This window comes from Nicotiana tabacum, chromosome 19 (genome assembly GCF_000715075.1).
Source record: "Nicotiana tabacum cultivar K326 chromosome 19, ASM71507v2, whole genome shotgun sequence".
Lineage (NCBI taxonomy): Eukaryota > Viridiplantae > Streptophyta > Magnoliopsida > Solanales > Solanaceae > Nicotiana > Nicotiana tabacum.
Genome location: NC_134098.1, coordinates 135,930,980 through 135,945,701, shown reverse-complemented (window position 1 = coordinate 135,945,701; position 14,722 = coordinate 135,930,980). Strand labels below are relative to the sequence as shown.

The window sequence follows — 14,722 nt, the reverse complement described above, 5'->3', positions numbered from 1 at the left end:
ATAGCCCAATTGAAAGGAGGATTCATAAAAGGGGATAGGACAAAGCACATTTCACCAAAGTTATTTTTCACACATGATCTTCAAAAGAATGGTGATATCAATGTGCAACAGATCCGTTCAAGTGATAATATGGCTGATTTGTTCACCAAATCTCTACCGATGTCAACCTTCAAGAAACTAGTGTACAAGATTGGGATGCGAAAGCTCAAGGATGTGAATTGATGCTCTCATCAGGGGGAGTTAATACGCGTTGTACTCTTTTTCCCTCACAAAGTTTTGTCCCACTGGGTTTTCCTTGCAAGGTTTTTAACGAGGCAACCAAAAGGCGTATTTCTAAACATGTGTACTCTTTTTCCTTCACTATGATTTTTTTTTTTCAATAGGATTTTTTCCTAATAAGATTTTAGCGAGGTACATTATCTATGGACATCCAAGGGGGAGTGTTATAAGAGAAATCAATAAGTTGGATGTCTAATCTTCCTCCATGATCTTCTCAAATGCTTAATGACATATTCAATGACATATTTCTATGCTTAATGACATATTTTTATTCACTTTTCATGCCTATATAAAGGCCTTGTAATAGATAGAAAAAACACACAATTGAAGAAGAAATAAGAATCTCTCTTCCTCTCTTTCTCTCTATATATCTTAGCTTGTTTTTCCTTGTTTGATATTGTTATTTTGAGTTATATTTATAACAAGTAACTCTTTTTTGAACAAACTAAAAAGGGAAATTTCCCACATAAAATGAGATAGATGTACATGTTTACATCAAAGCAATGAACAATATATAAATAATTAGCATTTACTTAATGTAGTTCGTTAGTGTGTAATTCTTCAATATATTAGTTTTTTTCAAACTTCAATATATTAGTAGTTTAGTTCGTTTCACTTTTGCCCATCCCTGTTTTTCTTTTTCTCACCTGCTAGGAGAAAGGGATCGTGTTGGGAAGAATGGTGAACTTTTTGCAAGCCAATTATGTATTGTACTCAGTCTTCATAATTACCACGCATCTTTAAGTTTTTGGATATATTCAAACTAACTTAAATTTGATGTTTCACTAGCACTATTAATATTAGTTTGATTTAGATATTATACTAAAAAGGGATGAAACAAGTAGGCTAACATTAATAGAAATATCAAACAGAACAGAATAATTACGAGGGAAAAGATTAAAAGCTGTCACTCCTTGTGTGGAAGTTTGTACATCTTGGTTGGATTAGAATAGGAAAAACATAACAAAAAAGAAATGAAAAAGGGCCAAGTTTTCTCAATCCCTGCCTAACAAGTAAACGTACTCATAATAGAGCTCTAGTGCACGACACTACTACGTCACTACCAGTGAGAAAAAGAAAGTAGATAAGGTGTAGCCATGAAACTATAAGCATCTGAAAAAAAATGATTGATCAGCAATATACCTACAACCTAGCCATTGAAAAGATTTGCAAACTTCAATCTTAAATCTTGTTATAAAAATCTAGAAAGGAATGAGGAAACAACTGAGATGCGGCTTTCCCAGCATCCTGGAACAGTTGAATCACTTCCAGCTGTAATGATCATAACTGAACTTGCATCTCAGCTTCTTTAGACCAAAAATCCTCATCCAAGACTCAGGTTTGCAAAAATTGAGCAGTTGAAGGCCTACTATATCAACTACCTAGGCTCAACTTGCTACCTTTTTCTTGACTACTCTTTTTCTCCGAGCCTTGGGAGCTGCTGGTGTTTCACCCTCAGTCGTTGAGTTATTCTGACCCTGTTTAATACCAAGAAGCCCGAGCCCGGAAACAATGGCATTCTTGGATATGAACCACTTTGACGATGACTGCTCGAGACCTTCAGTAGGCCGACTGTACGCCTTCAATACATCATCTGAATGAGCCAATGGATCCACCTCCACACCAAGCCAAGCTAGCCTTGATGTCTCTCCTACTTGAACATTCAAGGCTCTGCATAACAATAAAAAAATATTATAGTGCTGGAAAAGATCAAATCAAATAAACACCAATACTATTACAAGATCAACGATATACACAAATATATCCTGACCTCTAATCCAAGATATTGCATATAATTTCATCTAGTCTTGGGATACAGATGGTAATCTTTCTTTTACAGAAACAGAAATTGCTCTTAAAACTGCAGTCATTAAGTACTGCATCTGAAGAACTCAGAAAATACTATAGACCTGACAGAAGTGCAAATTATAGCCGAAAAGGACCACAACCAACTTTTTACTCATAGGGGTAATCATCTTTTGTATCAATGTTAGAAAAGGAAGGAGATAGAAAATGGAAAAAACTAATTTCCTGAGTAAACTACCAAAACATGAAATTGACTCTGATAAAACTGCGGTTTGCAAAATGCAATGATATCATCTATTTTCCCAGCTAAATACCTCATGGCAGTGCTGAAGAAGAGAGCCACCCCAATAACATCAAAGTAACTAATTACAGCTCTGTCAAATCCATTCAACAGCTGGTAACGCAGGTTTGCATAAACACCAAGGAAGGCCCCATAACCAAGTGCATTACTGCTCACAGATGGGATACTCACTGATAACCTGGTGAATGGTAGAAAGAAGCCATCAGTAATGACATACTTTACATTTCGCTTAAATGAATGAAACTTAAATGGAGAAATTAAATGACCCATATGCCAAAAAATGCTTACCTTCCCTCTTTTTTACTGGCAAGAAGATTTGATAGACCCCCTTGCACGGCTCCTGCACTGAGTCCAACCATACACAACTCTGCTGCCTTATAGAAAAAAGAATGAATTCTCTTCTGCAAGTCAAATTCTCTTAAAGGATAACTCTTTTCAAAGATATTGTTCGGAAGCTTCTGTAATGTGTTCTGCAAATCGAAGCGGAATGTATTCCCATAGGAATGACAAGGAGCAAGCGTCCAAACAACAGCAGCATTGCAAGCCGTTACAGTTAGAACGTTAAGAAGTGCAAGATCCCACTCCTGTTTAATCCTAGATCAGAGTAAAACAAAACATGTGCACTAAGTCAATCCTCTTGTAGTGAGTTTTATTTGCTTTTAACATTTCTGAACCAGATAAGATTGCCCAAGGTGGGGTGGCTTGAAGAAAGCCGTCAATGCCCCGCCAAATAAAAAAATTTAACAAATAGAACATTAAAAGAAAGGGGAAAAAAAACAAAGTACCTTTCCTTACGGTTTTTGATCTCCCACCACACTGAGCAACCAATTGTAGTTGCCTGCTCCAGAAGCAGCTTGTATACAAATGCCGGATCTGCGATCTTCCTGTCACAGAAAGACAATCCAGAAAAAAATAAGGAAACTGGAAATGTGGGCTTCAATATGTGGTAAAAACTTGAATACTCAAGACATGGTTTAGACAGCAACATATTAGACAACATTTACATTCAGAAAAGCTTAGATGACATAGCCTAAGGTGTCAAGCTGCTCCATGGATTTACAAAGCATTAAAGTTTGGGGACTGATATAGCCAGAGCAACTTCCATCCTGCAAAGTTTTATATCTTATAGGTTTTGCTGGTTTGATTTGATCTTTGTCGAAAATTGGTGCTATCAATTTCCTTTCAAGTTTTTGAAAGAAAAAACATGACTGCTGCTCCTCCATCAGCAGATCAAACACAATCCTGCCAGCTCATCACATGACATAATAGAAATCCCATCACAAAACCACATTTTGGCTGCAGAATTAAGAAGAAAGAAAGTTCCTTTTGGCGCTTTGTCTTCTTTGGTTCACTACTGCAGTAGCAGCTCTTTCATTGAATGCGTGGAAAAGGGTGAGGAACTTGTGATTTAGGTCACAGGTTCGAGTTCTGCACCATGCGAACTAAGCCTGGTGTTTAAGTGGAGCGGGGTAGAGGGGCGGGCCCATTATGCCCAAGTTTCATAGGCTGCAGCCACAGACAGATTTCTTGGACATAAAAAAAGCTCTGCTTCATTCAAAGATCTTTCACGATCTCGAACAAGCCTGGCAAACCCTGGCAGCTGAGTGCCCAGGAAATGGTATTGGGTTGATATCTTTTTCACCCCTCCATTTGATTCATTTCATTAATTCTTCTAAGTACATTCAGACAGTCTTTACATCTCGTTCATTTAGCGGCCAGTTAGAGAAAAGGAATTGACCTTCAAGAAAATGCTTGTGAAGCTAACAACACCATAAGGCTTTGAAGTAAATATGGGAATCGAGCCGAATTCCAGTTTTATGGCCGTAAAACGCCAAAAACCGAGGAACGGTCATGGCGGAACGGTGACCGATGTTCCTTAGGTCGTTTTTGATGGTCCGTAAAAATTTTGGGTGGTCCGGGCCGGGTGGCCTGGGTAATGGCTGCAATGGTAAGAAACGTACTCTTAAAAAAGTTATTATTATACATAGGGGGGTAGGGGTAGGGGAAGGAGAAATAGGGGAGGGGATTACAAAGTGGGGAATCGAACCCTTACCAACAAGGTGAAAGTTCGGATAACTAACCAACTGAGCTACTAAGAATCTAAGATCCCCACTTAAGAAACGTACTTGAAGATGCAAGATATTTGAGATGATCTTAATTTAAACAGACAAAATACTGATCAGCAATGATATTTCTGACATGCCATTACATACTATGTATCTAACAGACAGGCTTTTGTCCAAAATAATTGCCCTAGGGGTGTTTTGAGGACTGTAATAATGATATCTTACCTGCCAATGAATGCCCTGGATAATCCTGGAGGAAGTAACCGAGAAATAGATCTCTCCATGGTGGGCCTAGCATTAATAGCAAGAAATTTCACCATTTGGGCAGAGCTGACTAATCCCTGGATGAACAAGCAGAAACTAAAGTTAGACATAGAAATAACGCAACCAAATAAGACTACTCAATAGAGTAATTTACCATTTCATAGGCTTGCCGAAGTCCAGCTGGTAAATCTATCATTGTCTTCTGCCACTCGTTCAGCACGGCATCAACAAATTTACGATCAAACAACTGGGCAACATGGAAAAATTATGAGTGACATGATACTGTACAATAAACCCTGTAGAATAAACCCAGAATTAAGTAGAAACAATTTCCACTTGCAGAGGCCTCTTACCTCCTGCAGTATCATTCGTCTCCTAAAGAGTCCACCCTCATCTCCCTCATCACCATCATCAAAATCATCGAAGTAATCGTCATCATCACCACCATCGTCACCTCCATCACCACCGCCATGATTTAGATTCTTTCCCATATTTCCACCTCCTCCGCCAGTTGAAAGCTGTGATGTGGCCAAGTTATTAGCAAATTTGCTCAATCAAATGTTTATTAAATAGTAGCACAAGGTTAACAATGAAGCTTAAGATCATGAGAGAGAGACCGCATCGTTCTCAACATAGTCGGGTTAGAATGCTATATGTTATATAGCAGCAGAAGCGACACTCCACACCATCTACACCCAACTAAGAAGTGCATTCAAGAAGAATGCTATATCTTCTCTTGTCTTTTTTTTTTTCACTTTTCCATTTCATTGAAAAGAAAAGATGCTTAAAACAGAAAAAAATAGCAACAAGATGCATTTGGTAAAGGCATACGACACATCTCGAATCTAGTAAGCAACTTCAGAATTATTAATTCTTAAACACATTGCCATTTTAGGCAGAGTCAATTTTAACCAACTTTGCATTTTATTTTTGCTATTTGTCAGAGCTGGCCAGACCTTTGTCAATCAATTGTGAATAGCAATTGAAATCGCACATGGAAAAACTCTTTATTCCCAGTCTCCAGCATAACATGTGGGGAGAACAGAAACATCTATACAGTTATTCATTCTATACACAGCAGTGTCTCTACACCTCCTTCAACCTTTGTTAGCAATATACTAAACTACGACTTAAGTATGAAGATAAAAGTGGAAATACAAGAAAATTTCCAGCTCGAGTGTCAGCCAGTCAAATCTTGAATATCAACTTAATTTTGGTAAGCATGCCTTAATGATAGAAAGAGCCTTCTCTTGTTACAAGAATAACATAAAATGATATATGACGAACCTAAGACCAAGCAGGCAATGCCTAAATCTCTATATTAATCAATCAACAAAGCCTCAAAATTTAAGCTAGTTGGGAAATGGCCAAAACGCTAGAACTTGCTAAATTCCAAGCATTTAAGTTTTTGACAGTAATTTCAGCTTAAAAAGAACCTCACTGAAACATTAAAAATCTTATTTTTAGGCAGAGCTTTTTCAACTATCACTATATTATTTCTACCTCCAATTTTAGCAATCAGCTGGAGCTACAAAATTGGGGGGGGGGGGGGGGGGAACGGAAAATTAAGGGGGAAAACGCAACAAACCTCAGGGCTAGACCTGGTCTGCTTCTGCTGGGTCAAATCAAGCTTCGATTTTTCCAACGTAGTCGCACCAAACGCACCGTATTTTCCTCCCTTCATTACCGGGGCGTACATAACCGAAGACGACGCCGGAGAATCGAGAGAAGGTGAAGCTTGAAAGCAGCGTTCCAAGACGGCCATAGGGTCGCCGTCGACAGCCGGGGACGCCGTAGCCTTGATGATAACAACGTTGGTTTTACGAACTTTGCCGGCGAAAAGAGAAGGGCGGCAGAGTGAAGGGGGCAATAAGGGTTTCGAAGATAAGTGGGGTTTAGAAGAAGGGATGATTTGGGTATTGATAGGCATGATTTGTGCTGTTTGGAATACTGAATGAGACATTTTCTTCTCTTTTTTCAAACTTTTTCTTGTTTGGATAGGAAGAAAACTTATGTAAAGATTTTCTTCATGGGGGTATGGAACTCTCTGAGAGAGCAGAGCAGACTGCAGACGTTGAGGGGGAGAGAGCGAGAGAGAAACGAAAGGGTGAGGTTTTTGAAGATGAAGGGGAGAAAATTAGCCGACTACGCGACAAACCCAATCCGTTGCCTATTAACTCCTTCGCCCTTGCTTTTCCTTTTAAATTTAAACCCCAAACTCAAAATGCTAAATCAACTTATTTAAAGTTACTTTTTTTTTTCGTTGTTTCTTTTTTGTGGTTGGTGGGCTAAGGTGAGGTATGCTAAGGACAGCGGATGGCCAGGATTTTCTTTATTCAATAAAAGTACTATAAAAATTACTATAATAAATATGTCCTCATTTAACATGACTTATATTAAGTTGATTCATGTATGATGAACAATGATTCCATCTTCTCTTGAATTTTGATATAGAATTTTACTAAATTATTGTCTACTGTAAAAAGCAAAATTAGCAAGCGGTAAGCTCAAAAAAATAATAATTGGCATCTACGTTCTAATACTGAAGTCCAGTATAAAAAACACTGATTACCATGATTTGGCCATCTTACAAATATCACGTAAAAATCCCTTCAGAAGTTCAAAATTCTTAACAATGTTTTATGTTTTATGGCATACTTGATTGCGCTTATATAAGTTTGAAAGTTGCCTAATAAGTACCCATTAAAAATAATAAAAAGTGTTACTCCTAGTACATTGTATATATTTTTTGTTCGCACAATTATTCTACAAATATTTTAAAATGACAATTAATTGTTCGCGTCCTAAGCATAGACAGATATATAATTCAATCACGTGTATCAATTAGTTTTTTTGGAACATAGCCGCCAACAGATAATATTAGATTAAATCTAAAAAATATGTACATAAAATATCTAATTTTGCAAGAAACGGTGGGTTGGCATACACCATAATTTGGGCAGTAGATCCGCAAGATTCAGAGTAACCACTTACTTGATATATTATTATTAAAAAAAATAAAAAGGAGAAAAGAAGAACCTTGAAAATGGGTTTCTTCGTGTATTAGAATTGAGAACACCATTACCTGTTGCCAATACATTAGTCTTATACTTTACTTTTGGTAGGAGGAGTGGATTAAGGAAGCTGCAGAAATATCGTATCCAGAGGATAAAGAATCTCAAAGTGCAAAGCATTTCCAAAAAGCCATCCTTTTTCTTCCTTCCCTTCTCTTCTATAAAAGCCTTTGCATTTGTGACTTTCCTTCATCTAATTTGTCAAAATCTATAACTCATTTCCTAGCATTCTTTCTTCCCAAAAAAGAGTATGTCATTGATCCCTCGAAATCGCCCTCGAGTTATTGTCAATGGAGTCCAGAGAATGAGAACATACCATTACTACTGGTGCAGACATTGCCAAAGATCAATCAGGACAACTTCAGCCAATCCATTTGAAATTTTATGTCCTACTTGTTTTGGCCAAGTTCACTATGAACTTGATATTACAAGGCCTAGGGTAATAGTTTCTGATGTCACAAGGCTACAACCACAACCATCCTCGAATTCTCGCCTTCTTGATGCCTTGGCACTCATGACTGATCCATCAATCAGACAACAAAACAATAATAGTGATCAAAATCATCGGACTAGACAACGTGCTCGCGTCATTCTCCAATTTATTGGTCCTGATGATCAACCTATTAGGCCTGTTTCTCCTCATGAGAACGCGCTTTCTTTGCCATTCGTTCAAGAATTGACTCATAACTATAGGCCAGGGCCGCCTCCAGCACCATCTTCAGCAATTGATGCATTGCCAAGAATTGTGCTAAATGCAAACCATTTGGCAAATGACTCTGTTTGTCCTGTTTGTAAAGATGAGTTTGAAGTTGGGATACAAGTTAAAGAGCTTCCTTGCAAGCATTTTTACCATTCTGAATGTATTGTTCCATGGCTTAGAATGCATAATACTTGTCCGGTTTGTAGATATCAGCTAGAAGGTTTCTCAAACAATGAACACCAACATGGTTACACAAATGAATTTAATGAAGAAGAAGAAGAAGAAGAGGAGAATATGAGGAATCCTCTAATTTGGGGTTGGACTCAGCTTACCTCTTTATGGCCTTTTAGTTTGCTGTCAAGTTGGAGACAGAGATATTTTAACCCTTTTGAGACTGCAACTTCTGCTTTTCCTACAGGTTAGTTGGTTCTTTATTCCATTTAAAATGGTCTAATTTTTCACTAAAGAAAAATATTTGATTTTTGGACAGGGAGAGCTTGGTGGAACCCTTGGACTTTTCCTTGATATTGGTTGCTGCTTAGTTGGTTCTTTATTCCATTTAAGGAACTGTGCATAGTAGGTTGTTTTTATCGTTATTTGCTTCATTAGTCACTAAGCAGGTATGTTTACAATTCAACTATATCATTCTGAATTGAATCTGTGCATGGAAATTACCTGTGAATGGGATCAAATTAAGAGATTAAAGACTCAGCAGGTATGTACCCATTCTTCCCTCCCAATTAAGAGATTAACGTTATATGCGCCGATAATGTAAAGAACTTTATATTATCAATGTAATTTAACCGGACATAGCAGGTCGTGATTCTATTTTCTAGATTATTATTATATCAGACTCGATATGAAGAGTTATCTGTTATTATAGCTTATAGATCAACTAAAAAAAATCGGATCGGTTAATACTTAGTATCACGGTGTTTGATGAGTCAACATCCAGTAAGAGGTTGATAAGAATAAGCATGAATGTTGAAAGTATGAAAATTGGATTGGATCAGAGCATCACAAGGCTCACAAACATAAAAGAAAACGGCACTACTTTTAGCTATGTAATCTACTAACATATTTGGAAACTTATAATTATTGCAGTAATTTAGTTTCAGCTGGAACTCTTCTCTAGAAATCAATGTTGCTGATGGCTTATGGATTTCAAGGACATTGTGATTCGACTATTAAAGTCATGGATTTATTTTCAGCCAGAAAGATGCAAGAAGTAGAGGAAGAAAAATGTGAAGGGGAGAAAAAGAAGCCTCATTTTATTTCATAAGGGAGAATGTACAATGTAGTTTGTGGACCAATATTTCTATTATTTGTTCTTAATGATCAAAATTATGTCTAGCAGCAACCTCAATTTCAAGATGTAAAGCTTGTCTTAGAAATTAGAATGATGACAAACCACTAAAAAAATAAATAATTAGGTAACATGTTTGTTGTGTTAGGTGAAGGAATAGATTAACCAATTTCAAGTTTTAAATCTAGTGATATAATAGGTCACATGTTTTATACGGTAATTAAGCAAGTTTCTTAAGACTGATTCATGAAAAGAAAAATATAATATAATGTATCTAAAAACTGAATTATTATATAGAGTTCTACTTTATGTATTACATGTATGAGTTTTGTTCATGTCAAAATGCACCACGGTAGGTGCTAAGCACCCAATCTCATTGACCCGAACACATAATTTACACAAAAAAAATAATAAAATTTGCAAATAGAGTTATCTGGTACCCGATTTTCGGAAACACAATGAATGAACGGATTTTTATGTGAGTATTAGCAACTTTATGATTAAAAGTCATTAAGCATTCATGACTTTAAAATATTGGATCTGTCACTATGATCACCTCAAAAGAAAGAAAAAAAAAAAAGACAAAGCAAATTCAGTTTGAATTACTAGACGGAAGTTTTTAGTGCTCAATTTTGTTAAATTAGTGCATATTTAGTTTCTCGGAAATATAAAATGACAAAAACATGGAAATAAGAATTAAATTAAATTAAAAACAGAACTATAAGGGAGTCATCTGCAATTATAATAAAGTAAGAGGGACGTTAGAGCAATAAACTCGAATACCACTCGTTAAAATAGCGGGTATTTGGTTCGGGTTTAAGAATTTTACGGAGCAAAATGGAAATGGCGGGTTGGGCAGCTCTACCATCCAATAATCCAAAGTTTACCCACACATGGGGTCCCACAACCAGCCACCTCATCACCAACGCCGCCGCTCTCCGCCTCGGAGACTTCCTCCACCGCCGTATCCGCCTCACTTATCTTCTTCAAACTTCTATCAAGGTAACTTTTTGGATTGCGTTTCTTATGAATTTGCTGTGGGTTGTTGATCCTTGCAGTGTTTGTAAAGTTAAATGCCTTTTTTTTTTGCTGTGGTTCCAATTAATTTGATTAAACTCAGTTCAATGTGATTATATTGCTCGAATTTATGATATAATTAGTTAATCACTTGGGATAATGGATTAATAACTAATTGGTGCTGCACACACTAATCCTTTGTGACAACGGGTGCCAATTTAGTATAAATGTATATATTTTAAATATTTTCCACAATGTATATAGCTGAATTTTCTCTAAATTATTTTTACGAAAAATATATTTGGATAGGATTCTTGTAAACTAGCTCTGCTTGAAAAGTTCTTACCTTGGTTGAAACATCGTCTGATTTGCTTTGATGTAATACATATCTCCTTATCCTAGCAGTCGCAAGGAATTCTCGAAATGCAAAGATCTTAACCACCACTTTGGTTGCTGTACAGCATATTTATTGTCATGGTCATGGGCCTAAATTGAAGGATGTTTGGCATAAATGGACCGTTCATGTTACTGGATTCAATATCCTTCAATGGTCACAGGATGTCTTATCTGGCGCACACACGAACTTATTATTCTTCAATGCTGATGAAAGTAGAAGGGAATTCAAACAATTTCAGAAGTCATCCTCAAAGTCGTCTAGATCATTCTTTTCTAGTGAAAGAAAATGGACCAACATATTCCTTGCTCTTAACATATTGTAAGTTTAGTATTCTTAACCAAAATGGAGCAAATACGATGATATTGTTTTTACCTTGGATTAATATTTATATAAGTCAATTCGATCTTTTTCCCATTCGCCGCTCAGAATGAAGAAAAAGGCCTTCTTGCAAATATCAGGAAAAAGTAAAACCAGAAAAAGGCACCTTTTAAATATGGTTTTGATTGGTATAAGGGACAAAGAGCTTACTGTTACACAGAGAACTAACAATTTCTATCTCACTACAGGGTCTATATTGCACAAGTTGCAACTGATGGAAAGCTTTTATTTTGGGGAGCCAAGGTTAGACTGGATTAAAAGTGTAAAATTGCTGATATAATTTCTTTCATATCAACAATATTTTCTTTCACATGGTTGATTGATATGTTTTGCAGATTAACAGTCTTATTAACAAAGGGCAATTATGGAGGCTGATTACTTCTTCATTCTTGCATGCAAATATAGGCCATCTCTTGGTTTGACTTGACTCACGTTTTCTGGATTCCTAAATCCATCTTTGCTTAAGGTTTTAAAGCAGATGTGGCTTCTTTTCAGGTTAATTGTTATTCGTTGAATTCTGTTGGACCTGGTGTTGAAAAAATCAGTGGCCCTAGAAGATATGTTGTGTTGTATTTGACATCTGCAATTGCAAGTAAGACACATCACCATATAAGACATATTCGTATTTCAAAGAAGTAATTCCTATTATACTGTGATTCTGATTGCATCTTCTGAAAGAGATCAGGTTCAGCCATGAGTTACTGGCTTAGCAAGGCACCTGCAGTTGGTGCCTCAGGGGCAATTTTGGGATTAGTAAGTTCTGCTTTCCTTTTGCAGTTTTAGTGGACTTGCTATTATGGTGCTTGCAGCTGGGATTACTATCTCATGCTATTTCATGATTTCTTATCACTTACATTGTCCAACTCTTTGATCTCTAAATGTATCTGCTTATGTGGACTCATTTGTATATTGCTCTCTGGACGCTTGATGTGTAAATCCCATTGGCATTTTACTGCGAAAATTAACTTGCCTTCTAGTTTCTTTTTTTGATAAGGTAAAAGTTAACTTACCTTCTAGTTGTATGTAGTTTAGGAAAAATAATGCCTCATTTGTTTCAGTTATCATGAGAATACTTGGGATACTGAAGTTTTGTTTCTGGCCGCTACAAGGATCTATTTGTCACAATAGCAGTCAAGGAAATTAAATAATTAGACTTATTGCTTTTTCATTTATCTATGAAATACTGATATCCATGTTTTCGTGTCATTACCAGGTTGGATCTTTTGCAGTGTTTGTTTTGAGGCATAGAGGCATGGTAAAAGGCACTGAGGGGGATCTTCGATATATAGCAAATGTGATTGTTTTAAATATGGTAAAGTACTATATCATCTATTCAGCTCCAGGCCCTTTTGTTGGCACTCACCATGCGAGTGATAGAGCACAGATCTTATTATTAAGCATATCCTCCAAAAGTGTGTATTCTTGTGAACCTTCATAGGTTGAAGATGCTAGTTAGCGGTTTAAGGTTTTTAACTTTAAAGTAATATCAGAGTATTCATGAGGGCTGCTCATATCTGTGTTCGGTACCATAATACTTGCATGTTTACTGATTCACAAGTGTCAAGTTTGATCTCTTTTCTTAATATTTCCTTTTCCTTGTTCATCAACTGCTGGCAATCATTTCTCTTACAGGCTATTGGACTACTGAACAAAGGGATCGACAACTGGGGACATGTAAGTATAGCAATATTTAACTTCTGCATCATTTTCTCAGTATTTATGTTTTTTGTTCACCAAAGTGAAGGGGAGTCTAGGAGCAACGGTAAACTTATCTCCGTGTGACCTATAGGTCACGAGTTTGAGCCGTGGAAGCAACCACTAATGCTTGCATTACGGTAGGTTGTCTACATTACACCCTTCCCCGGACCCTGCATGAATGCGGAATGCCTTGTGAACCGGGCTGCCCTTTGTTCACCAAAGCTCGTGCTTTTACCACATTACTGGATGAGCCTGCTTTTGATTTGTAATGACAATCAATGGCACTCCAGCATCTCCTACATCATCTTTCCTTTCTTGTTGAGGAGTTCTTCTCTTCCATTCTGTTGCTCTTTTTAATTCCCAGCAAGCAAAAAGAACAAAGAACAACAGGAAATCTAAGATCTCTGCCCATAAAATATTCACTTTAACCATTCCGCAAGCCATATTTTAAGAGCTTAAATTTCGAGGATGCAAAATCTCTGGGGGTCTTATGATTTGACAAAGGATTATTCATCTTGTAAAAGGCGGTTTCCGCTTATTGAAGTACATTCTGCAAGGTCCATGCTTGCTACCAAATCTGTATTCAAAGTTAAGGAAGTAATATGGGAAGATATTTCATTCCTCTTATGGTCACGTCCTTCTCTTCTTCTTCATACTTCCTCCTCCCCCCCCCCCCCCCCCCAAAAAAAAATCTCTTGTTCTGTTTTCCTTGTGTTTTTTATGCCCTTCCACGTGTTTAATAAGTGTGTATATGTATATATAAAAGTAAAATGATTGCTTTATATTGGAATATGTTTTAATGGTTGTAAGACTTTCTAAGTGTTCTCTCATGAACATTTCAGCTTGGAGGCTTAATAGGAGGAGGAGCAGTGTCATGGCTTCTTGGCCCAGCGTGGAAGATTCAATCCATCTCCAGTGAAGGCCGACGAGTTTTTGCTGACACGGCACCAATTTTCTCTATTATTCAAACTAAAAGGGACAAGTCATAATCCCTACTATTCAACTACTAGTGCGCTAGCTAACGTGACTCAAGCCTTGGCCACCTGCAATTGTACTGATTTTTCCAATACATACGAAAAAGTGGCGTCCATTTATTCATACACTTGTGGTAATGATCCAGTTCACAGGTCTGTGCTGTATATAGTTTGCCTTTGAATAGGGAATATGTGACCAGAAAAATAAGGAGCAAATTAGAGGTCACTTCCTGTCGCGTTCATTAACTATAGATGGAGGCCTGATAAGCTGTATGGCACCTCTGTTTACCTGTCATTATATAGGTTTTTAGGCAGATGTCGAGGTTCTTGGTAATCTAATTTAGATTGCTGTTGGTCTGTTATTTATTGTACACTTCACCATGAGACTTTAAACTACATCCATTTGTAAAATAATCCAATTACTAAATGTTCAATATTTTGTTGATTGTTTTGTTTCAAATT

At 36.9% G+C, this 14,722-nt stretch overlaps 3 protein-coding genes across 4 annotated transcripts; 2 read left to right on the top strand and 1 right to left on the bottom strand.

Annotated features, from left to right (window-relative positions):
* Nucleotides 1-1,161: 1,161 nt before the first annotated feature.
* LOC107780410 (uncharacterized) lies at nucleotides 1,162-6,932 on the bottom strand. The gene is made up of 8 exons (XM_075238680.1): nucleotides 6,305-6,932; nucleotides 5,070-5,234; nucleotides 4,871-4,963; nucleotides 4,678-4,793; nucleotides 3,172-3,270; nucleotides 2,675-2,980; nucleotides 2,400-2,564; nucleotides 1,162-1,950 (listed from the first exon to the last, which is right to left on the bottom strand). The coding sequence occupies exons 1-8, from the start codon at nucleotides 6,677-6,679 to the stop codon at nucleotides 1,668-1,670; spliced, it is 1,602 nt and encodes a 533-aa protein (XP_075094781.1). The 5' UTR covers nucleotides 6,680-6,932; the 3' UTR covers nucleotides 1,162-1,667.
* A 963-nt stretch (nucleotides 6,933-7,895) lies between these two features.
* On the top strand, nucleotides 7,896-9,850 carry LOC107780407 (putative E3 ubiquitin-protein ligase RHC1A). Its single transcript, XM_075238679.1, has 3 exons — nucleotides 7,896-8,908; nucleotides 8,981-9,205; nucleotides 9,595-9,850. Exons 1-2 carry the CDS (start codon nucleotides 8,041-8,043, stop codon nucleotides 9,013-9,015), a joined length of 903 nt encoding a protein of 300 aa, XP_075094780.1. The 5' UTR covers nucleotides 7,896-8,040; the 3' UTR covers nucleotides 9,016-9,205; nucleotides 9,595-9,850.
* Nucleotides 9,851-10,607: 757 nt separating this feature from the next.
* Nucleotides 10,608-14,714, top strand: LOC107780408 (RHOMBOID-like protein 10, chloroplastic). Of its 2 annotated transcripts, none has more exons than XM_016600944.2 (9): nucleotides 10,608-10,798; nucleotides 11,275-11,528; nucleotides 11,777-11,831; nucleotides 11,924-12,004; nucleotides 12,084-12,180; nucleotides 12,274-12,341; nucleotides 12,802-12,900; nucleotides 13,221-13,262; nucleotides 14,129-14,714. In XM_016600944.2, the coding sequence occupies exons 1-9, from the start codon at nucleotides 10,634-10,636 to the stop codon at nucleotides 14,273-14,275; spliced, it is 1,008 nt and encodes a 335-aa protein (XP_016456430.1). In that variant the 5' UTR covers nucleotides 10,608-10,633; the 3' UTR covers nucleotides 14,276-14,714. The 2 variants fall into 2 exon arrangements, with proteins under 2 accessions (XP_016456430.1, XP_016456431.1); XM_016600945.2 differs by having other exon boundaries at nucleotides 11,219-11,528.
* The last annotated feature ends 8 nt before the right edge of the window (nucleotides 14,715-14,722 follow it).

What these genes read in the sequence shown, in the direction of transcription:
- LOC107780410 (XM_075238680.1), bottom strand. Translation starts at nt 6,679, where the DNA reads ATGTCTCATTCAGTATTCCAAACAGCACAAATCATGCCTATCAATACC. An exon ending in AGACCAGGTCTAGCCCTGAG is followed by an intron (nt 5,235 to 6,304) that starts GTTTGTTGCGTT and finishes GCCACATCACAG; the next exon opens with CTTTCAACTGGCGGAGGAGG. An exon ending in TCCAGGGCATTCATTGGCAG is followed by an intron (nt 3,271 to 4,677) that starts GTAAGATATCAT and finishes TTTCTGTGACAG; the next exon opens with GAAGATCGCAGATCCGGCAT.
- LOC107780407 (XM_075238679.1), top strand. Translation starts at nt 8,041, where the DNA reads ATGTCATTGATCCCTCGAAATCGCCCTCGAGTTATTGTCAATGGAGTC. An exon ending in AACTTCTGCTTTTCCTACAG is followed by an intron (nt 8,909 to 8,980) that starts GTTAGTTGGTTC and finishes ATTTTTGGACAG; the next exon opens with GGAGAGCTTGGTGGAACCCT.
- LOC107780408 (XM_016600944.2), top strand. Translation starts at nt 10,634, where the DNA reads ATGGAAATGGCGGGTTGGGCAGCTCTACCATCCAATAATCCAAAGTTT. An exon ending in TTCTTCAAACTTCTATCAAG is followed by an intron (nt 10,799 to 11,274) that starts GTAACTTTTTGG and finishes GTTGCTGTACAG; the next exon opens with CATATTTATTGTCATGGTCA. An exon ending in ATGTGATTGTTTTAAATATG is followed by an intron (nt 12,901 to 13,220) that starts GTAAAGTACTAT and finishes TTTCTCTTACAG; the next exon opens with GCTATTGGACTACTGAACAA.